This window comes from Petaurus breviceps, unplaced genomic scaffold (assembly GCF_028583685.1).
Source record: "Petaurus breviceps papuanus isolate PSGF00001 unplaced genomic scaffold, PetGlider_PUasm1.0 176, whole genome shotgun sequence".
NCBI lineage: Eukaryota > Metazoa > Chordata > Mammalia > Diprotodontia > Petauridae > Petaurus > Petaurus breviceps.
The window spans coordinates 26,422,532-26,447,480 of record NW_027185771.1 but is presented as its reverse complement, the minus strand read 5'-3'; the positions used below and the strand labels follow the sequence as shown (position 1 = coordinate 26,447,480).

The 24,949-nt window shown below is 37.7% G+C and overlaps 1 protein-coding gene across 1 annotated transcript in view; it reads right to left on the bottom strand.

Annotated features, from left to right (window-relative positions):
• The window catches only part of CDH8 (cadherin 8), a 527,584-nt gene that overhangs the window by 157,469 nt on the left and 345,166 nt on the right, over positions 1–24,949 (bottom strand). Inside the window, exon 8 of the mRNA XM_069085836.1 lies at positions 18,940–19,076. Coding sequence (XP_068941937.1) covers positions 18,940–19,076 — 137 coding nt within the window. The remainder of the gene's footprint in view (positions 1–18,939; positions 19,077–24,949) is intronic.

The window sequence follows — 24,949 nt, the reverse complement described above, 5'->3', positions numbered from 1 at the left end:
TTTAAATTGAACTGTAGGTTATGGCTGAAGAGCTGAGTGTGTTGGAAGGAAGGAGAACACATGACCTAGACAAGATCTTTTTTGAGGCAAAAAATACAGTTCTGGGGAGTATGGTTCTCTGAATGTCTTTGTTCCCTTTGTGGACAACCCTAAGGAAAGATTTGTTCACTGAACTGTGCAGCAAGCTGCCTGAGGTTTCAGGCATATAGGACACCAATGATTATGACTGTGGCAGGTCAACTTACAACCAGATCCTTGACAACACCTTCTGAGTTCTACTCTTTCTTCCATGGTATAGCTTTATTAGTGACTGAAGGAACATGACAAAAGTCTTCTACAACTTTCTTTCATAAATGAACTATGGAAGAATGAGGCTGAAAATGTTATCAAATGGAGTTAGACTCTAAATCTGAGATACAGAGAGGTTTCAAGGTGGCCCCCAAATTCAGAAAGGTGTTTGTGCAAGGAAATCCTGTTTCAGGATTAGAGAAACTAACTTATTACTCCTTTAAGAATAAATAGAGGCTTTCGGCATTTCTCTCTAGCTTGGTGCCAAGTTCTGCTGCTTCATTCACATCCCTGAAACAAAATGGATGTCAGAGTCAACAGATTTGGCTGTATAGGGCTCCTGGTGACCAGAAGTGCATTCACTTCAGATGGAGTAGACATTGTGGCCATCAATGACCTTTTCACTGAACTCAACTACATGGTTTATATGTTTCAATATGATTATACTCATGGCAAGTTCAAGGGTACTGTCAAGGCTGAGAATGGGAAGCTGGTGATCAATGGAAAAGCCATTACCATCTTCCAAGAATGGGATCCCACCAATATTAAATGGAGAGATTCTGGAGCCTAGTATATTGTAGAGTCCACTGGAGTCTTTGCCACCATGGAAAAGGCTGGGGTTCACTAGAAGGATTGATCCAAGCACATCATCCTTTCTGCCACTTCTGCTGATGCCCCAATATTTGTGATAGGAGTGAACCATTAGAAATATGATAATTCCCTTAAGATAGTCAGTAATGCTTCCTGTACCACCAACTGCTTGGGCCCCTTGGACAAGGTCATTCATGACAACCTTGGCATTGTGGAAGGACTCATAACTACAACCCATGCCATTATTGCTACCTAGAAAATAGCAGATAGCCCCTCTGGTAAGCTGTGGCATGATGGGCATCATGGTACCCAAAATATCATCCCTGCTTCCACTGGTGCTGCTAAGGATGTAGGCAAGGTCATACCTAAGCTAAATGGGAAGCACACAGGCATGGCTTTCTCTGTTCCTACTCCCAGTGTATCTGCTGTGGATCTGACCTGTCACATGGAGAAACCTGCCAAATATGATATCAAGAAAGTGGTGAAGAAAATATCAGAGGGACCCTTGAAGGGCATCTTGGGGTATACAGAGGACCATGTTGTATCCTTTGACTCCAACAGCAACACTCACCCTTCTATCTTTGATGCTGGCACTGGTATTGCCCTCAATGACCATTTTGTCAAGCTCACTTCCTGGTATGACAATGCGTATGGTTATATCAACCGTTTAGTAGACCTCATGGTCTAATAGCTTCCAAATAGAAAAATGGAAAGCCATGGACCTTCATCCCCTGTCATAAAGAGAAGATCCACCACTGGGGAGACTACACTCCTATACTAGGGATCCCATGTCCCATTCACATCCTTGTCCCCAAAGCACCCCTGTAGTATGGAGAGCTTAGAGTCCTGTATTGTGTACCATCAATAAAGTCACCATATTCAGTGCAAAAAAAAAATAGCATGTGTATGTGGGGGGGGGGTGGAGAGTAGTGTAGTGGGCATGTCGAAAGAGGAAAATGAAAGCTACTACTATAGGAGTGAGGGGCCAGAACCAAATTGGAACCCTTCATTCTTGGTCCTTTCTATCAATCGTTCTTATTTTTGGGTGTGTCATGGACCTTGCTGGAAGGCTGTTGACATATATGCCCCCCTTTTCAGAAAAAAATGTTTTAAAAACATAAAATATATAACATTAAAAATGAAACAAATTATATTGAAATACAGTTACCAAAATGTGTTTTTAAAAAAGTTCACATACCTCAGGTCAAGATATCCATCGTGAACCTTTTAGTTTTCTCCTGACACCATCGTCCTTCCCTAAATGTCCCTATGAAGTGCTCTACCCAGATATTCCCCACCTATTTACTACAAAGATGATTATGCATAATTTTGAAGGGGTATCAGATTAAATTGGATGCAATTTTGATTATGACACAAAACTCTCTATCTGAGGTCAGTCTTCCTGGTGTCTTTTTTTTAAGCAAATTTAATTCAAAAATGTTTCTTCATAAAATACAGTGGGAATAATTGCCTGTTATGTGGGGGAGATACAAAGATCAAAATAAAGCATCCCTTACCTCAGGGAGCTTACACTCTATGATAGCATTTACCAAGTATAGACATAAGAATGGCAAAGGAAAAGGAAAATGTAATGTTCACAGTTTCAAGAAAAGCAGAGGTTTTTAATGGAAAGATTGTGTTTTAAAGAACATAGGAAGTGGGGAAGGAGAGGGTAGAGGTGGTCAAAAAGCTTAAGTAACCTTGACAAATATCTTAATTTGGATTTTGCTCTAACTTTGAAGACACAGCCATAATATTTTCCATTGTAAAATTTGAAATAAACCTTCAAAATGATGCTCTGAGGATTAATGAACTAATATTTGTAATACTTTGAGGCAACATGGGTACAGAAACTGCAGAGAGCTTTGGTCAATCTCTTACTGCAACATTAGGAAAATGATTTCTTCCCTCATTTTGTCTCGATTTCTGCTCTTGAAAAATGGTTCTAATAATACCTGCCCTTTAGTTACTTCAGAAAGATGCTGTGAGGATTAATGAAATATGGGTAAAGAGCTTTAAGCTGGATAAAGGAAGAGATCATCATCATTATGAAATGCATTGGATTCTTCAGATGAAATTTTTAGTAGAACTATGACCCTTCTGAGCTTTAGGAATGATAAGGCAGACATGAGAGTGTACTAAGAAATGTAATTTGAAAGAGAAAAAAGTCCTTTATTAGAAAAGCATAGTGTTTAATTTGGGCTCCGGATCAGGAGATATAAAGAACTTAGGAAAATTATTAAATAAATATTAGAAAAGAGGAGTGGAATCAGAAGAGGGGAGTAACCTTGATATCTGGCCAAATGATCATAGCTGTCACCTCAGATCGTCACCAATTCCCCAGATACCCAGATTAAACAGGAGATAGTTTGACTGGCGCAAAGATCAGCAAACTAGAGCCTTCAAGAAAAAATCCAGCAGCTCTTATATTAGCCAGCACAGAAATTGGCAGTGGGCCAAAGTTTGCCAACTCCTGGGGCTCTAGAAGATGACCTGCAGGTCTGGAGAATTTGGCTTGTCTATTTCATTATAAGATATCCAGGGGGAACATAAGAAGATAAGTCAACTATACAGATGTGTCAAAATATCCAGGTGATTTCTAGTGTGTAAAAGAAATGTCAGATGATTAAAATTTCCTATTTATTTATATATATATATGTTTTGTCACATGTAGAGAGGAGGTTAATTTGACTTTATTAAACATATATTTATAACTGTATTTCAGTATGATCAGTTTCCTTTGTAACCCTATATTCCATTTTATGAATTTAAAAGTATCATATGGAATACACCATACTGCCAAAGGGCTATACAATACAAAGGTTAAGAACCCCTGATGAACAAAGTTGTTGCAGGCAAATCTGTCCAGAGTGTGGAGCAGAAAGTGAGGAAATTTGGCACTTGAGACCACTTTTAATGATTTGAATGCAAAATGCTCTAGAAATACGGTGGGTATTGTTTTTTTTTTTTTAATAGCCTTAATTGTCCTCAAGAAAACTGTTTTATTTATTCTCATGTATGATACCAGTTTATGTGTTTTCAAATACTGTCAAAACCTTTGAGGATCAGTGTTTCTTTGGGAAAGCAGGGTAAGTTTTCCATAAAGAGGAGGAAGAGATTAGAAACAAGGAATGATAGAGTAAATAGAAATATAGGATATTTAGAGTTCAAATGGAATTTAGCAATGATCTAGTCCAATTCTCTCATTTTACAGATGATATCATAACAAAAGTCCAGAAAAGGAAAGAAATGTCTTTCCCAATGTTTAGTGAGACATTTACAGAACTTGGATTAAAACACAGGTCCAGTGCCCTTTCCACTATATCACAAATAATAAACCCTACCATCTTCCTTCAAAAGAGTCTCATGTTTGCTATAGTAAAATGGTGTAAAACTCATAGAAGTCTTTCACTGCAGGGCAGGTAGGTGGCACAGTGGGCAGAGCACCAGCTGTGGAGTCGGGAGGACCTGAGTTCAAACTAGAACTCAGATACTTACTACCTGTGTGATCCTTGGGTAAGTCTCCAAACTCCTATTACGTCCACAAAAGAAAAAGAAAGAAATGTATCACCATAGGCAGTTTGACTTAAGAAAACAATATATTAACATTATCTCTGTTCTATTGCATTTTTTTGTTTATTTTGCTAAACATTTCCCAATTACATTAATAATTACATAAATCTGGTCCCAGCAGCACTCAGGAGTTTTGTTTGACATTTCTTCTGTAGTAGATATAATTTGGCATTTTGAGTCAGAAGACCTGAATTCAAATTTCAGGTCAATTCAACAAGGTTTTAGTTAGGTACATGCTCCATGTACTGTCTTCGGTGTTGGACTGTGAAGACCAAAACAAAAAATTCTCTGCCTTCATAAAGTTTATCTTCCTGAGGGTGGGAAGAATAGGAGAGGACAGGATGGGGAAGGGAAAAAGCATTTATTATTGCTACGTACCTTACAAATATAATTTTATTTGATTTTTATAACAACCCTATGAGATAGGTTCTAATATGATCCCTCTTTTACAACTGAGGAAACAGAGGCAGGTGGAGATTAAGTGATCTGTCCAGAGTCACACAGTAAATGTGTCTTAGGCCAGATTTGAATCTAAGTATTCCTAACTCCAGGCCTGGCTACTCTATCTACTATGATATCCATTATGACTTTCTGGAACCTATGGTCAATTGGTTAGCCAATCATCATTTAAAAGCCTGTTATGTGGAAGTCACTCTGCTAAGGTGCTAAGGGTAAACATTTTTCTATGGCAAAAATACTATATAACCAAATAAGGAAATAAAAAATACATAAATAAATTTCTAGGTGACAGTTGGGCACTAGGACCTTGGAACAGACTCTATGTCCTGAAAATGCCTAGTGTAAAAGATGATATTACAGGTGAGCCTTATAACAAGCTAGGTCTTCTAAGAGGTAGAAGTGAGACAAGAATATACTTTAAAGATGGGGAAACAAGATGAGAAGAAACACAGAGACTACCACCAACATTTTCTACTCAGTCATTTACCTGGAGAACTTCAGTGGAATCCTTTCGTCATAATGTACCTCTATTTCCCCATCTGCTAAATGAAAGTGTTGGACAAAATAATCCCTTCCAAGCTCTGACAATTTCTAATTCTGTTATACAGATTTATAGTGTTTCATCTTCACAGTCGTTCCTTCTACAAGTTGGGTTTTAAGTGAGTAAGTGGGGGGGGGGGGTAGAGCTAACTCTTACTGAAAAGGATCCTGGCCTTTCTACCTGCTTCACTAGACATAACTGCTTCACTAGTCATAACGATAGGGTCCCACTGCCCTTCACTGGGCTAAACGGACCTGATATAACAAGAGGTGGGAAAAGCTTGATTTTCCCCATCCAAGGTAATACACCTGATGAAGTGGAGAACAGGCCTCAAAGTCTACAAACATGACGTGTTTCCTTAGGGGAATATTCTCTTTGGTACATGACCAGGTAGTTTCTTATGCCTAATATGAGGAAACAGGGTGGGTTTGTCAGGTCCTTCGTAGGTATGACCTAGACCTCTGGAAAAGGGAAACAGAATTCTACTATTTATTGTTGTTGTATAGTCATTCAATCATGTCTGACTTGTCATGACCCCATAGACCATAGCATACCAATCACTTCTACCCTCTACTATCTCCCAAAATCTGTCCAAGCTCAAGCTCATGTTCATTGATAATTCAGCTATAGGGAAATAGGAAGGACACAGGCTGATATATAGGTCCATTCCTTCGATCTGAATGTTACATGGAGGTGATGGCCATTAGAGGGTCATTTGTATAGTCCAGGGTAAAAGACAGACCCTGCCCTCAAAAAGCTTGGGAGATACTAAAGGGTAGAAGCCCACCTTGTTCTATTAAGCAGCATCTTAAAAGGAATAAATGTTTTTGCTTATAGTCTCTGGCTATTTCAAAAGGATTTCTTAAATGCTCTTGCAATCCATATTTGTAAAAGACAGCCCATATTCTTTTCCATTTCTTAAGACTAATGATCCTAGTCAAATGAACTAAGCAGCAACTTCTTCCAGCAAACCAGCTCCCTTTAAAAGAAATCTCCTAAGATCAGTCAGTACAAACGATATTCACAAAATAATTCTTCCCAGGGCTATGTAGATCCCTCATACTGCAAGTGCCATTGAGAGATACTGGCATTGGAGTATTATGAATCCATGTGATACTGATTAGTTAATAGTTGTCCATTTTTATTTTGTCAATGAATGTTTTGCCACATCATGGACAATGTGAATTAATAAGTGAAAAGACTTAGTTCTGTATAACTGGATTGCCCAAAAGAGTATTTCTTGAGTGTCTAGCTAGGTTGTATTAACTCTCAATTTAACATAGGTGGGGCCTTCCTTTAGATATATCCTGGATTGTTCTCCAGACTTCACCACCATGTACAAGTTTCTTTTCTCCGGATTCTTCTGTAAGTTACTTCTCCCTGCATCTCCATTTTGAAAACGGACCCAATCCAGATAGCCTTCATTTTTTCAGACTTCACCATGATCGCAAGTGGGTTTCTTCTACCTCCCCCTCACTTCTTAGTTCCCTTTTATGTGTTATGTTTTCCCATTAAATTGAAAGCTTCTTGAGGGCAGAGACTATCCTTGATTTGTTTATGCATTTGCATTCCAAGCACTTAGCACAGTCCCTAGAACATAGTAAATGCTTGATAAATGGTTGTTTGATTAATTTATCAAGGACATCATTGACATAAAATAATACCCACCATGAGCATATCTGAAGAGACACTTGCCAAAAATGAGGAATAGCAGCCATGATCTATGCTAGCAGATAGATCATCTAGGGATCGAGATAGGGAAAAGGGTTATGTCTAGGAATCCTTTTGTCATTTTCAAAAGTAACCTGCTGCCATTGTAGAGATATTTTTAGCAAATTTCTCTGCCAGTTTTATGTGGGTGATACTGTTCATAGAGAATTTGGAAATACCATCAACTGACAAGATGGGGTATGATGGGCTTTGTGCCCAATAGATGCCATCTATTATTATTTTTGTTGTAATATTTATTACTCCTATCAATCTGTTGCTAATATATCATAAAATATTGATATTAGCCAAACACATTATGATTATCAACTCATGAAATGAGTAGTCTCTTGTTTATCTCACAGGTATCCAAAAGCATCACTTGTGTAAAAAAAATTACTACATAAGATGTCTACAGACAAAAAATATTTTGTACATAGTAGGTGTTTAACAAATGGTGACTAAGTGAGTGATTGAATGAACAATGTTTGTCAGAGGAAATGGAAATCTATATCAATATCTGAAATGGCATTACCATGACATTGCTTTTAAGTCACAGTCTTCTTTAGATTACTAAGAGCCTTAAAGAAAAGGGAAAAAATGGAGGGGGGAGCCTAAGAGAGTATTGGCACAGTGGATAGAGCACTAGGCTTGGAATCAGGAAGATGCATCTTCATGAGTTGAAATCTGCCCTTAGACACTTGAGCTGTGTGACTCTGGGAAAGTCACTTAATCCTGTTTTCCTCAGTTTTCTCATCTGTAAAATGAGATGAAGAAGGAAATGGCAAACCACTCGAGTGTCTCTGCCAAGGAAACCCGGAATGAGGTTATGTAGAGTCAGACATGGCAGCAAAACAACTAAATAAATAAATGAACAAATAAATAAACAGATAAATAGATGAATGAATAAGAAAGTCTAAGTAGTCTGGAGCTATGATTTTATGCATTTAGAAGACTAATTTGTGGAGAACATAAAATATTCCAAAAATAAAAGGGACCTCAGAACATAGAATCAAAGAAACATGGACTCATTTTTCAAATGAGAAAACAGAGAATAAATGACTTGCTCAAAGGTCACACAAATAATTACTAAAAAAAAAAAAATCCAGGTTCTATACCCCAGATCTTCTCACTCCAAATCTGACTTTCTTTTCCACTGTGCTATGTATCCTTCCCAACACAATGATAACCAGAACGTTGGGCATAAGTGAAGCCATCAAATATAAAACATGCTGTATTAGAGAGTTTTCCAAGACACTTTGGATAGATTATCTTATTGGATCCTCTTTATAAATTTGTGAGAAAGTGCTGTTATTATCCTCAATTTACAGCTAGGGAAACCAAGGCTGTTAAAAGTTAAAGGGCTTGCCTAGAGTTACAAAATTAATGTGTCTAAAGAGAGATTTGAATCAAGATCTTTGTGACTCCCATTCCAACACTCCAACCACTCTATCATATCAGAACCTAGAATATTAAAACCTAAAATACAAGAATATTAGAGCTGAAAGAGATTTTAGAACATAGAATCTTCAGAAGACTTTAAGAGTACTTAATTATTTTAAGGTCACAAGGGTATATTATCTTTGGAAAGAACAGAGATTAGCAGAAATTAGAAAACTTGAATCCTAGTCCTAGCTGACTTACTTACTAGCAATATCTTATGTAAATCACATGATTTCCCTGAACTTCATTTTCTTCTTCTGTAAAAAAAAGTAAATAAGGGGCGGCCAGGTAGCACAGCGAGTAAGAGCACCGGCTCCAGTGTTGAGAAGACCTGGAGATCGAATCCCGGGCTCAGACACTCAGCACCCACCCAGAAACACCTGGCCGTGTAACCTTGAGCAAGTTACTTAACCCCAATTGCTTAGGGGCGGCCAGGTGGCTCAGCGAGTAAGAGCACTGGCTCCAGTGTCGGGATGACCTGGATCAAATCCCGGCCTCGGATACTCAGCACCACACCCAGAAATAACTGGCCCTGTAAACTTGAGCAAGTTACTTAACCCCGATTGCTTAAAAAAAAAAAAAAAAAGTAAATAGTAGGGGTGGCTAGGTGGTGCAGTGAATAGAGTACCAGCCATAGAGTCAGGAGAACCTGAGTTCAAATCCAACCTCAGACACTTAACACAAAAATTAGCTGTATGACCTTAGGCAAGTCACTTAAACCCAATTGCCCTACAAAAAGCAAAAAGAAAAAGTAAATAGTAACAATAATTTATTTTACCTTCTTAATGGCTAATGTGAGGATCAAACAAATGCCATGGTAAAAATACTTGGAAAAGAAAATAATATTATGCTAAACATTAGACTTGGGTTCTCGAGAGATATGTGCTAGTCTCCCCATGCCTGTTAGACTGTCCCTTTGGGTGATGGGATGACCACTTTAATGTAAAGTATACACACATGTGTTTATATATGTATGCATGCACATACATACCTATACCTATACATATACACACAGCAACCTTGTTGTGAGCTTAAAACAAGCAAGCTTCTACAGGGTAACCATTTCATTTCTTATAACATTGGACCCTTTTTATTCAGATGGATACATTAGAAAGAATAAATGAATAATCAGGGTTAGGTGATCTGGCTCAGTAAGGAAAGAAAGAGCACAGCCACTCCATGTTTCTACTATTATTCTCTTTATTACTTTGTCCTTCCCCTCTACCTCCAACGTACTCATGCCTCTGTTAACATCCCAGTAACGGCAAGTCCCTATCTCTTTAATGTCTAAAAGACCATTTACAAAAAGTCTTCCATTTTCAGAAAAAAAAATTTAAAACATTATTTTCTCTGACAAATCACCCAGCACATTACTTTCTTAGTTGCTTTTTATATTCCTTCTTAAATAAACAAATGTGGGTTTCTATGGTACTCTGTGGAATTCACTCTTTGTTTCATTGAAACTGCAACATAATTATATTGGAAATGTGAAAAACAGTTCAGCAGGAAATCAAATGCTTGCTCAGTATGGGTATTTTTATTTCCATAGTCACCCTGATAAGTGCGAGTGAAGAGATTTGGATACTGTGCCTAACATAAAACCTAATGATGGGGCTTATTTAAGCAAAAAAATACTTAAATAGAATTCTCTTCCCCAACACAGATCTTTAGGGAGTGCAGAGTTTCTTTTCTCAAAGCAAGATTGTGGAGACAAGGCAGCTGTCTTGATGCTGCCTAACCTGCTAGATAAGGTAAGGGAAGAATCTGATTCAATCTTTCTCCTTTTAGCCCATATTTAATTCCCAGGCCCCCCCACTCCCCACCCCAGCCTGTAATTAAACTCATGTTTCCTGATTACAATATGCTGGTTGGTGAGGTGCACTTGAACACCATCCCAATGGTCTCCATCCAGCAAACTGATTTACCTCAGTGGGTGGCTGGTACATTCAATTCACAATTGTATTCACTCATTAATTTTTCTTAATCTTATTTTTAGGAACGTGGGGGAGGGGGGTTCAAAATTCCTGTTTCCAACAGGAGGAGAGCTCACACAGGCAAACTTGCTTCAACAGTAAAATTCATTTCCCCAAAAGAAGTCACCGAATCACAGTCAAAGTTAGAAGGGCCCTCAGTGATGCTTTAGTCCAACTTTTAGCCAAATCATGATTGAAATAAATCTCTCACACATTTTAGTGATCAGTTACTGCTTCAATAACTCCAGTGATGAGTAACTCATAACATATTTACTAAGACAACTCATCACATTTTTGCTCAGCCCTAATTGTATGGATACCTCTAACCCTTATACTGAGTCAAAATCTGCCTTCCTTTTTCAAATCCACCAGTTCAGTTCTACCCTCTAAAGTCAAGTAGAAGAAGTTAAATCCCTCTTTCCCAGGAAAAAGTCTTCAAATATTTTAAAATAGGGACCATGTTCCCCATTGTAGATTCTATTCTCCATTCTCAGCATACTTTGTTTTCCCAAGAAAACTTTCTAAGGCATTATAATCCTTGAAACCCTTCTCTGGAAATATATCGGGTTTTCTATTTATTCTTTTTTATTAGAGTATCACATCTAGAATTGGGCATGGCACTCCATGTGTGGTCTGACCAGGGCAAAGCACAGTAAGACCAGTATATTCTCAAAGAATTCCTTCACCTGGTCAGATTGGCATGTATAAACAGTCCCAGGAATATAGCATTAATTAATGAAAAGATTGTCACTCTTATCAGAAGTTCCAAAATTGTTACGTCTATTTTTTATGTGGTAGGTACCAATAGATGGGCAGAGGAACATATCAGAAAGGAAGTCTGTTTTGGAGGCAGGAAGACCTGTTTTGAAGTCCTGAGTTGAACCAAGTAAATTCTGACACTAGTTGTGTGAGGTTGGGAAAGTCATTGAATCTCTCATTACTCCCTGACAATTCTCTAAGATTTTAATTATATAGAATTAACTATCTGCAAAATATACACATGTATACATATATGTGTGCATGTATGTATATATGTGTATATATATTGTTTTTGTTTAAGCAGGTTGCTTTACCTTCTGTTACCTTAGTTTCCTCATTTGTAAAATGGATTTAATAACACTGCCTGTCACAGTTGTCTCTTGTGCCAAGATGAAATCTTAAAGCATCAGTGTGTGATTTGAGTAGGAAACTTGTCCCAATTCATTGAAAGATGGATTATCCATTGATCTTAGATACTCTAGACAGGTCTTGGGTAAGGGGGTGGTGGGCTGGAGAGTCAAATTTTTTTCTGCTTCATAGGTTGAGCAACTTCAAGAAGTCCCCTAAAAGTCCCTTTCTTTCTTCCTTTCTTCCACTTCTGCAGAGTAGATAGAGTTGGTAGACATGGGAACGAGGAATAATAAGGTCTTGTGATTTAGGCCAGGAAAGACCTTTGAAAACAGAGAAGGAGGAACCCACTTAATTTAACAGATGAAATAACATAGGTCTAGAGAGGTGACATGACTATCCCAAGGTCTCATAGGTAAGTAACAGAGTCACAATTGAGAGAAAAGTCCCCTTATTCCAGTTCTAGTGCTCTTTCATTCCAGAATTATTTATATTAAACTACACTGCCTTTAGGTTAGAATTCCAGATAAGTAGAGTTAGAGGGGGACTTAGAGGAGAGAACCGAAATCCAGAGAGGGAAATTGATCATCAATTGTTAACAATGAGGGGCAGCGAGGTGGCCCAGTGAATAGAGCACCAGCCATGGAGTCAGGAGGACCTGAGTTCAAATCCAGACTCAGACACTTAACACTTACCTTGGGCAAGTGACCTTGAGCAAGTCACTTAAACTCAATTGCCCTGCCTTCCCCCCTCCATAAAGCAAAAAAAAAAAAAGGTAAATAATGCAGGTGGGTGGCAAATAGTCAAGCTGAGATTCAGACTTGATCCCCTCACTCTTGGTTGAAGTTTTAAGTTACTACATTAGAAACCCTGGGTCACTGGTTTATGCATTAGGCATATGGTGACACATGATTTTAAATGAGCAAAAAAGGCCAGGAAATGTGGCAGTCACTAATTGAGGCACTAGAAACAACCCCATCATATCTGAAACTCCTAAGTCATAGGAATGTGATATGTGGCTGAAGCTCTTTCAATTTTAAATGTCCAGTAGTGGGGAAAAAATGACAACCTGATCCAGCACTGGCAGAAGTATGTGTTAGGAATGCCCAAGGGTTGGACCACAAGGAAAGCTGAGGAAGGCAAGTGGGAAGTTGGTAAAGTACAAGTGACATTTTTTTTTTCATTTTTCACAGCTGTGCTTGGGATTAGGGATTTCACTACTCAGGAAAAGAGATGTGGTTTAAGTTTCTTTCTCCCTGGCTCTTTATAAGCGGCTTCTGCTTGCTCAATACAGATCAGATTCAGTGATAAACTGGCTTGTTGGGTAATGAGGTGTGTGCTGGCATTATTCAGGGTCTGTCTCCAGGAAAGTACGGGGAATAGAGGTTCCTCAATCAGAAGAAGTCTGACCCCTTGGGGAAAGAGAGAGAGGACTTCAGGCTTCTCTCTGAAGGCACCTTTCTAATAGCCTCTGACTCCCCAGGTTGTTTAACATTCTGTGGGGATATACAGTCACTGCCCCACAATTTCCTAACAAGGAGAGCATGCTAGTCCCTGCCCCAGAAGTGCAATGTTCAATCACTCAGGAAAGAATCATTTTAAAACCCAAGTGTGTCTGTCTGCCTGAGAGTTTTGCTGAAGAGGAGAGTGAACCTTATTAAACTTAAGGTTTCCTTCCATTCCTCATCCCAGTTCAAATATTGACATGAAATGCCAGCCATCAATTCCTTAATTCAATCAATCTATAAGGTTTTATTAAGGGAGGAAATAAGGATTTATTAAATATCTCCTATGTGCCATACACCGTGCTAAGCCTTTTATAAATATTATTTCATTTGATCCTTACAAGAATCATGGGAGGTAGGTGCAATTATAATCCTTATTTTACATATGAGAAAAGTGAGGCAGGCAGAAGTTAACCACCAATGCTGGATTTGAACTCAGTTCTTACTGACTGCAGTCCAAGAGTTCCATACACTGAAACACCTAACTTTAGATCTCTTGAATTTTCATTTATCCAATATTATGTAGAAATGAACATAAAATTATAACGTGATTTAAAACAAATAAAATGCTCTTTTATTTCCACACTAAGGAATGTAACATCAGAAACGACCTTCTTGCCTGTCAGCCTGTGTATCCAGCAGCGAAACACAGTTCATGGTGGTTGTTGGGTTTTTTGTTTTTGTTTTTATATTTCTTATCTTCACTGTATCAAATAACCACTCAGAAGGTCAGAGTTGGAAGAGATCTTGCAGAACATTTAGTTTAGGACTTACTTTACAGGAATCACTTTTATCACAGCTCCAACAAGTAGATAGGAAGTCTCTTCTTAAAGACCTCCAGGAAAATCCAGTATCTCGTAGGGAAGCTTATTCCTTCTGAATAGCTTCCATCATTTGGAAGCTTTTCCCTACATCAATGTGAATTCTGCCTTTCTCACCTCTCCGTTTTACATATCACTACTAGAATGTTTGACTTTTTCTTCTCTGGATGGACAAAGGGTTAGGATATATATGTATATTGCTTGGCTCCAGACAGTACAACTAGAAAAATTGGGTGGAATTTACAGAAAGGTACATTTCAACTCAATCTGGGGCAAAGTTTGCTAATTTAGCACTGTCCAATAACGGGTGCTTCAAGAGACAGTTTGCTATCTATCAATGGGATGACCCTCAATGGTACGGTGCATAGAGGGTCAGATTTAAATTGAGGAAAGCCAATGTTTGCATCCTGCCTCAGACATTTTCTAGCTCTCTGACCCTGGGTTTCTGTTTTCTCAACTGTAAAATGAAGAGGTTCATGACCTCTAAGGTCTATTCCAATTCTAAATCTATAATACTATGGTCCTATAAGTCAATCTTTTCCGGCAAGGGATGGATGATGACTTCATACACATGGTGTAGATGGGCTTCCAAATTCAGATAAGGATTGAATATGATGACCTCAGAACTCCCTTTGAGCTCTGGTATTCTAGAATTTATCCAATCAGTGAATCTTATGCCAACAGTACGGTGTGAAAGACATGGAATAGTCTTGGGGGAAAAAAGCAGCAACTAATAAGTTAAGAGAAACTTTCCTGGAACAACTGCTTTCTGATTAATCTCATCCTGAAAGTATCTAGAAGGTAATCAGCTCCCTTGAAAGTCCATGGCCCAGTTTGCATGGTGAATTGAATGCTAAGCATGAGTTATTAGCTCACACAAGTGGTATCTTTCTTTCCATGTAGCCTGGTTTGGATGAAAACAATAATTCTGTCATCCAGGCTCGATGCCAAGAGCAAAGATTCCTTGAGGGCTATCAAATTGGCATTTGCCTACTAGATTTAGCAGTAATTAACAAGAAAGCATTATTTGCAATAATGTGTTCAACGCACAGTAGTAGCCCATAGTAATGCATTATCTCTAACACAGGGGAGTTTAATTTAATGGTCAATTATGTACCTCCTGTTTAGAAACTAATTCTGTTGACCAGTCATAGCTTGCTTTCTGTTAATGGCACCACCATGCTTCCAGTCCCGCAGGCTCAAAATCTTGGAGTATATTTGACTCTTCCATTTCCTTAACCATCTATAGTCAATCAAACACCAAATAGTAATAATTCTTACTTCATCATGTCTCTCCTCTCTGTTTCTCCCTTTCTATTCTCACTGCTAATATCTAAATAATCTCCCTACCTCTAGTCTTTCCCACCTTCAATCCATTCTCTTTGCAGCCAATAGAATAACCTAGCTGCACTCATCTCCATCTCAAAGAAGCTATTCATAAAAAAAAAAAAACCTCAGGTGTCATCTCCTAACTATGTCCTTTCCTGATATCCCTTCTCCACTTATTAGAATCCCTTTCTAACATTACTTTTTGTTATTTTATAGATGCTTTGAATTTACCTACTTGTCTGAATGAAAAATCCATCAAGTACCATAGAATCTCCATGACAGTGGAAACTATTTCATGTTTGTTTGTTTTTTACCCCTAGCATCAGGTGTGTGAGATATTTAATAAAAACCTGTAGAATTATTTATTTTTATTGCTTTACAGAGATGGAAACAACCCTGAAGATAATCTGGCTCTATGGTACCATTTTATGGATGAGAAAACTGAAGCCCAGAGGAGATAAGTGACTTGTCTAAGCTAATTATTAACAGAACTGAGAGCAGAACACATAAGCCCTGCTCCTAGCACAATGCTCATTCTATTTCATTGCAGTTGCCCCTCTGAGATTAATCTTTCTACACAACAGCTCTGGTTACCCCAGACATCATAGTCCCTCACCATCTATATAATAAAATCCAAACTCTTCAGCCTGAAACTTGAGGCACTTCATAATCAGGCTCCAGCCTGTCTTGCTATCCTTGTCTCTCACCATATCCATATAGTTGAACCCTCCACTTGAGTTAAGATTTTTGTGTACTAAGAATTTACCCTGGAAAAGTACTGCATGCAAGACCTTCCTTCTGATCCTGCTTCTGCAATTAGTTAATAATGGATTCTGGAACCAATCACCTTCCCTCGTATTTGGACCTCAGTTTCTTGTCTTTAAAAGAAAAGGGTTGGACTAAATGATGTTCGAGGTACCTTCCAGCAGTAGCATTTCTAGAAGTCTCTGATTCCTGTTTGTTTTTGCTCATGCTGTTCTCCTATTCTACAAAGCCTTTCCTCAATTCAACAATTCATTACAGTTCAACAAATATTTATTAGGTCCCTGCCATGTACCAGGCACTGTATCAGGTGATGGAAACATAAAACAAAAAATATATACAAATAAATACATACAAAAAATATAAGTGTGTGTTTGTGTGTGTGTGTACAAAAAATCTTTTGTTTCTAGGAGTTTATATTGTACAACAGGTAAGTCAAGAAATCAACGTAACCTAATTTGAAGAAGGAGCGAGCATTACTATATCAAAGAGAGGGAACTGAAAGAGATCTGGGTAGCAAGTGGCACCTTTGCTTAGCTTTGCTAGAAAACAAAGATTCTGAGGCATAAGTGAGAGAATATTTCAGGCATAGGGTGAAAAATAGAAAACTTAAACGTGAAGATCTGAAGGAAGAAAGTAGAAGGTTAAGCCCACAGACAAGCAAGAAGGCCAGCCTGGTTGGAATGTAGCATGCTCAAAGAGATAATAATAATGCCTAGCAAATGGAAGTACTATTAAGTCTGGAAAGGTAGATGGAACCCATCTTTTAATCTTCCCAAACCCACTTATTTCTGCTGCCTTCCCACTGGTAATTATTTATTTCCTTTTTTTTTTGTGCATAGCTTGTTTCATATACATTTTCTCACTTACTATCTCTTCCATTAAATTGTAAGCTCCATGAGGGCAGTAACTGTCTTTTGCCTCTTTTTATATGCCCAGTGCTTAGCACAGTGCCTGTAATGTAGTAGGTGCTTGGTGTTAATTGACTGGTTGATACTATAGCGGCTTTAAATGTCAAGGGAAGGAGTCTGTAACTTATCTCAAAGGCAACAGCAATCATTGTGACTTTTTTAAACAAGTAGGGAAGAGCCCCAAGTTTTCCTAACTCCAGTTTACATCTCACATTTCCCCTTGTTGCTTCAACTAGAAATTATCTCTTTTCCCGAAGTTCTGTATTGCTAATTGTTTATGACATCTATTTGAACCTCATTATGTACTACATTTATTGCATTTTCATGAATGTATGACTTATTCCCCCTATATTGTAAACTTTATGAGCACAGGGATTAGGCAATCAATTCCTCTTGTATTCCCCCCTCATTGCCTAGCACAGTACCTGGAATACATAAAGTACTTAATAAATGCTATTTTTAAAAGTTAATATCTTATTTGTCCAACTTCACTTTCCAAAATGAACATGGCTGTAAGGTTTTTGCATAACGTCTCCCAGTCCTTTTATCCTCACATCTAAGAGAAGACGTTTATAAGTAACAAAATCATAATATTAAAATCCTGGTCATTTTATTCGTATTAGGCCAATGGTAATTAAAAAAGAGCAAATGACTAACGGTAGGAGTAATATAAGGTGTGCATTAGGGGCTTAGGAAAAGTGGGTTACCTCCTTAGCAGCTCCATTAGGGATGTGACAACTTTAGAAGCCTAATCTACTGTTAACACATGTGCATCTAACTCCCAGTTGCAGTAATGAGATTTACACATTTACTGTGATGGCAGACTAGATCTATTACTGCTTAAGTACTTGGGGAATGCCTACAGTACAACCATCTTAGCCTCTGTTAAGTGAATTTGACACAAGAGGATGAGGAACAGCTTCTCCATTCTCATTATGAGATAACAGATGAACTTTCTTAACATCTATTTTTTTTTGCTTAATTTCATTTGTCTAAACCTTTTGTCCGATGAGATGCCACTCTTGAAGCAATTTTCACTCATTCTTCACAGAGTATGCCCTCCATTCTCTTTATTTCCCTGCCTTTCTGGGGTGCTGTTACTTACTGGGGTTTTAAATAGTCACTCAATTCAAATATTACATATTTTCCTAAAATTATTTCCCTAGACCTTCTCCTAGATTTTGGAAAATGGATGTTATCAATAATCAAAACAAATCAGACCTATTTACAAGCCATTTTAAATGCACATTAAGCTTTCTCTTGCCTTTGGTTACTGATCTCCATGCTCTTACCTTTAATGGCTTAGATCGAGCATGGCTAATTTTGCATTTACATCCTTATCTACAGATTTGTACTGAGACTTGTTTGCCCTTTTCCAGTCAGGAATTAACTTTTGTGTCAAGTATCACCTTATTCTTTATTTGTAGGAAGTTTGATTCATTGCTTCAGCATAGCTCTGGCTGATGGAAGAATTTTATGTTTCTGAAGACATATAAGGTATAACCTTGAATGGTGTGAGGGTGAAGGGGTGAGAGGTTGGAGAGGTATGTCCTCCAAAAGAAGGACATCTTATGCTTCCTTCATTCCCTTCTCTGGACAATCTAGTTATAGAATTTTAACTAGGAAACTTTAAGTAACCCCCATGAAAAGCCATTTACTTTAAAAGTTGTTAGACAAAATACAAACAAGGGACTAGGCACCAATTACCAAGAGATATATTTGAAAAGGAGTGCCCTTCATTAAATCATTCCTTGGATAATTTGGTGAATCTGTGATTTCATCCATATGGATCTTCTCTTCATAGAGGCAGAATGTAACCCCTCCTTTCCTTCTCCCCTAAGAAATCTTATCTAGGGACTGACTTCATTTGATCAATATCAGAAATGAGGCAAAATCAAATAAAAAGAATGGACAAACCCAGACACTTACTAATTTCAGTAGCTATGATCGTTATGTTGTGCCACATACTCGTCTCTCGGTCGAGGGGTGTTGCCAATGTTATCCTCCCATCTTCTGCATTAATGTTGAACTGTCTCTCAAGGTCAGTGTGCCGATCAATGGAAAACCTACAAAATGGACATCTTTGTAATCTACTTAAATATGTTTATATGAACTGTACATACTGTAGCAGGCTTTAAGTAATCCTCTGAGAACCATAGTTATGAAGCCAAATGAATTGAGAGGCTCAGTGGCCTAATCATTCATAAGACAAAATGACTGACTGAGACTTAAGAAACTTAATAATTATTGTCCAAGGAGTAATTAGCTGTATACTCAACATGAAGGTCATAAAGTGCCATCAGGTTCAGTAGGTAGCATCTTTAAAAACGGATGCTTGATGAAGAGTTAATTAGACAATCCATCAAGTTTATTGGACAGCTTATATAGTATTTCTTAGCAACTGCTAATGATTGTAGCACAGTACATGCAACCCCAAAGTAGGGTGGGCCTCATGATTATTGATATCAGTCCTAGAAATAGGTTCCTTGCCAAAGAACTTCTATTTATCAGAGAATGCCTTCCCCCAGAATATATTATGTGTTTCTGCCCGGGCCCTTGGGAAGAGGGGGGATGTAATAAATGATTCCCCATTTACTAGTAAAAGATTTTAGGAAGAATGAATAACATTCAATTCTAAAACAGCACCCCACTCGATCTGCTATCCTGTTGGGTTCCCATTTGCACTTTGTATATGCTTAGGCAGATTAACAAGAAATCTAGTCTTGGGACTAAATTCTTCACCTTGAAATTTAAATGTAGCTATGACAGAGGGTTCATAGAATCACAGTCTGAGAAATATAATTTATTTAGATGTTTAGTGGGATACAGCAGCCACTGCAAGATCTCTCCCAAGGGGAAGATCAAGACTATCTGAATACATCTAGAGACGGGGAACTCACTACCTTCCAAATCAACCTATCACCAATTTAGACATCTGTAACTGTTAAAAGATTTTGTTTTACAGCAACCTAAAATTTCCTTCTCCATAACTTCCACCAATGGCTTCTGGTTGTATACTATGGAGCCAAACACAGTTAGTATAGTTGCTTTTCCACAGGACAATGCTTAAATGATTTGAATGCAGTTATCTTGCCCGCCCCTAAGGCTAAACATCCCCCACTTGATTCTCATGTCTTAATCTATAGCTATAGCACCAGGCTCATTGCACACATCTGAATATCTTTTAATGTCACAAAGTACCATTTAGAAGGGAAGACAAAAACAGTTGCTACTCTCTGTTTAAGAACCCTTAGTGTCTCTCTCTTGTCTCTAGAACAAAACAACAGGGGCAGCTAGGTAGCCAAATGAATAGAGCACTGGCCCTGGAGTCAGGAGGACCTGAATTCAAATCCAGTCTCAGACACTTAAGACTTACTAGTCGTGTGACCTTGGGCAAGTCACTTAACCCCAATTGCCATACCTTCCCTCCTCCAAAAAAAAAGCGAAAAATTAAAATTAAAAAAATTAAAAAAAAATAAGAATAGAATAAAACAACAAACTCTTCAACTTTACATTTAAAGCCCTTCCAGTCTGGTTCCAGACCACCTTTCTAGATTTATCTCATATTGTTCTCCTTCACACACCTGATACTGGAACCAATCCAGGTTACTTTCTTTTCCCTAAAATCAGAATTTCATTACCAGTCTCTATCCTCTCTACACAAATTGTAGAGCACACGCAATCCACATCTTCACCTCATAGAACCCTTAGCTTTTCTCAAGTCTCAGCTCATATTGACAGTTTCTATTGGATATGCTTTTTGTTTTCCTGATCTTCCAGATAGAAGTGTTTTCTTTTCCTTGAATTATCAACACACACACACACACACACACACACACACACACACACACACACACATATATACATAAAGATAGATATATTTGTATGCCTGAGAATACCTACATTTATATAATTTCCATATATATTTTGACAAGTTATGTCCCAAAAATAACACTCTAGTCACTAGAGGACATGGACTTTTGTTTTTCTTGTATCCAGAGAATCTAACATAGTGCCTTATTCATAGTAAGTACTTAATAAATGTGAGTTGGATGCATGTGTCTTGTGAGGATTAAATAAGGTAATACTCGTAAACACCTTATCACCACATAGTAGGCACTTAATTCAAGCTTGCTTCTTTCTTTTCTCCCTTTCCTCTTTCCTCCCTCCTTTCTTCTTTCTTCCCATCTCTCCTTTTCTCCCTTCTTCTTTTCTCCCTTCTCTCTCACATCCTCATTCCTTTCCTTCTTTTCTTCCTTTCTTTTTTCTTCCCTTCCTCCTTCCATCCATTTTTCTTTCTTCCTTTCAGGAGGTTCTTTATTGATGCACTCCTTCATAAGAAAATGTAACTGAGAAATTAAACTTTCCAATTGATTAACATTTTAGCCATTAAGACAGCTCAGACAGTGATTTGCGACAACACTTGCGGAAGTTTACACAGTCCCACTGAGAAGTTATACGGAAGTCTATAAAGGTTTTGTTGTTTTGGTTTTTTTTCCCCCCCTTGGGTACTCAAGTCAATAAAGAAATGAATTCACAGTGTGCTCAGCAATTCCTAAGCATGATGGGATGAATTATGAATAATTTCAGCTTAAATTACTTGTCTTCCAGAGAAGGGAGGAGGAGAGACTTTTCTCAAAAGAATGGCAACTTGTTAGGACAGACACTGTTCCTGGGGAGGACTAGGCAATCGATCTCTATATTTTCCTGACAAAGCACACATTAGTACAGCACTGAAGGTAACTACTGCAGAGCAAAGATAGGTGTGGAAGATCAGCTATTCTTCCCACCTCATGCATCATTAATACAACTGACAGCCAACTTTGCAATCTGATTTTTTTCCCTACAGTACTGATATTGTAAAGAAAACAAGATGCATGTATACATATACATGGGCATATATATGCATACACACAGAAGGCAATTTCCTAAATGCCATAAGGACATAAGGATGGGACTAGAAGTGCTGTACATTAATTCTAAATCCACAACACTGTTTTAAGAAATATTATTAACTATTATTTCCTCTAAAAAATCCCCTTATTTGTTCTATTTATCTATCATCTCTCTTTGTACCTATCATCTATCTTTGTACCTTCATATATTTATTTCTCTACCTTTGTGCCTATCGTCTATCTACCTTTGTGCTTATTATCTACCTTTGTAGATATTATCTATCTATCTGTCTGTCTGTCTGTCTATCTCTCTATGTCTACCTTTGTATTTATTATTTATGTTATTATCTATTTTCTATCTATTTGTCTATCACTTATCTCTATGCATGTATATTTGGTGGAACATTGATTTTGGTGGCAGTTAATATCTATCTAGGAATGTCTGAATTCAAAGACAATGTGGACAGCAGCAACAGCAACACCTCAAATTGATATGCCTTTTCCGATGATGGAGGAGAATCAGTGTAAAGTAATGAATGAAGAACAGCTACAGAGACAGGAAAACTTGGGTTTGTTCAACATCTGACACATATGGATCATGTGATGTTGGGCAAGTTGCTTGTCCTCAGTGCCCCCAGGCAACTCTCTGAGACTCTAAGCTGCAGAGAAGGTCCTGATTTTCTTTAGCAAAGGGAGTTTTCTCATCTGATTTCCCTCTATCATAGGTCCAGCTCCCATCTTTTCAAAGCCTCCCTGTGGGGGTGAGGATGTTACTGATTCTCATTGGCATAGTTCATATTCCTTCAGAGTGTTAAGGTTTGCAAAGTACTTTCCTCATGAAAATCCCACAAGGTAGGTAGTGAAGCATTTTATAGATGAGGAAACTGGGGGTCCAGAGAGGTTGTCACCTACATAAGTGTCACATAAAAAAGAGAACTATATTTTCTCACTCTAAGCATAATATCCTTTCATTTCACCATATTGCCTATTGCATTATAATAATGTTATTAATTATAATTAGTTAAAATAATTTAATAATTGAGTAATTATTGTTATTATATCAATCAATAAAAAATATTTATTCAGTGAATACTCTGTGCAAATAGCCCTCCCTTCGAAGAGCTTTCATTCTAATTAGTAGAGGAAACATATATAAGGAAATGAAGGTTGAGGAGACACATATTATCTGAGAACTCTCAGGGCCAGTGACTGAAAACTAAGGGTAATTTATTACCATGTCCTCTCTAGGAATTATATAGTTGGTTAGATAACTGTGCCGAGAGTTAGAGGTGGGATGAGGATGGGCTAGAGGGATGGTAAGTCAGCATAGCATGCAGAGGAGTAGAAAGCATCATGCTGGTGTCTGTGTCTGGTCTGGCCAACCCTAAATAATGCTCATTGAGCTAGAACTGTTGGTGATTACAATGAGATAATGTGACTAATAATAAATCAAGTCAAAAAGCATTTATCAAGTACCTATTATAAGGCAGGTGGAGAGCAATTAGGTAGGGCAGTAGATACAGTACAGAGCCTAGAGTCAGAAAGACCCATCTTCCTGAGCTCAAATCTTGCCTCAGACACTTACTAGTTGTATGACCCTATTTGCCTCAGTTTCCTCACCTGAAAAATAAGCTGGAGAAAGAAATAGCAAACCACTCCAGTATCACTGCCAAGACAACATCAAATGGGGTCACAAAGATTCAACGGCAGCAACAACAAATGTGTCAGGCATTGTACTAAGCACTAGAGATACAAAGAAAGGGGAAAAATTATGACACATTTGTATCTTGGCTTACAGTTTATAAAGTGTTTTCTTTGACCTTGGCTTGTACTTGCACTGCATGTGGCCATATTTAATAATGCTTACCCCTCAGTGTCCAGATCTTTAAAATGGCAATAAAACATATACTGTTTCCCTCACAGGATCGTTGTGAGGAAAACACTTTGTAAGTTTAAAGTATAGCATACATGAGTTATGATGATGATCATCTTTATTATTTGTAAGAATAATTCCCCTGAAATGACCTATTCCAATGTTGCACCATGTTGTGGAGGGTACCCAGAACTCTCATGTGCAAATCTATCTAAATACAAGCTCTGCTAGGTGCTCTAAAGTCAGAAAGTTCACCAGGACATCCTACAGTTATAGTCTTCTAGACTTTGTCATAGATCAATTTAAAGGAGGACATTTCTATAGGATTAGTATAGATGGCACTTCTCACTTAAGCTGTCAGTATTATTGACGTAGATTTAGCCAATAATATAGTATCTGACAGATAAAGACATGGATTCTTGAAATAGTTTTCACTGATACTTACAATAACCTGTAATATCAGTCTTTACAGATAAAAAAAAATGATTATCCATTTACATTAGATTACTTCATCATCACCAATTCAATGAAATTTTAGCTTTTCCTTGACAGAGAGGCAATTTAAATGTATAAACAAGTAGGGAAGGGACATGACATATTGGTTTTAATTGCCCCCTCCATAGCTTTTACAAGAGGCAGGTATATTTTTCTCATTTTTTCAAGTACCAATTCATGACAGATTTTATGGGCTGAGTCATAAGAATTTATAAATTCAGCTATAAATACAGCCCTTTAGTAACATCAGAGGTAAGGATGTCATAATATTACTAGATTATACAACAGAATGAACTTGAAGGAAAAAGTAGTCCATTTAAAATTCAGCTTAAAGTCTAGCTCAACTGTTTGCAGAAGCCCCTTGTTGCTTGTAGAAATTGTACACAAGGTCATGCCTAATAACCATTGTGTTAATAACTGCAGAAGATAGCATAGCATCCAAAATTGGAGAAGATATTGTGGTCAACATTACATAGGAAGTGTGTGTGTGTGTGTATGCATGTGTATGTGTGTCTGTCTGTATATATATATATATGTATATGTGTATGTACATATATATATATATATATATACACATATAAATATGTAAAACAGGGATCATCAAACCTTCCATGCCTTTCTCAGAGTTATTCAAGGATCAGATCCGATAAGCTAGGTAAAGTGTTTGTAAATAAGA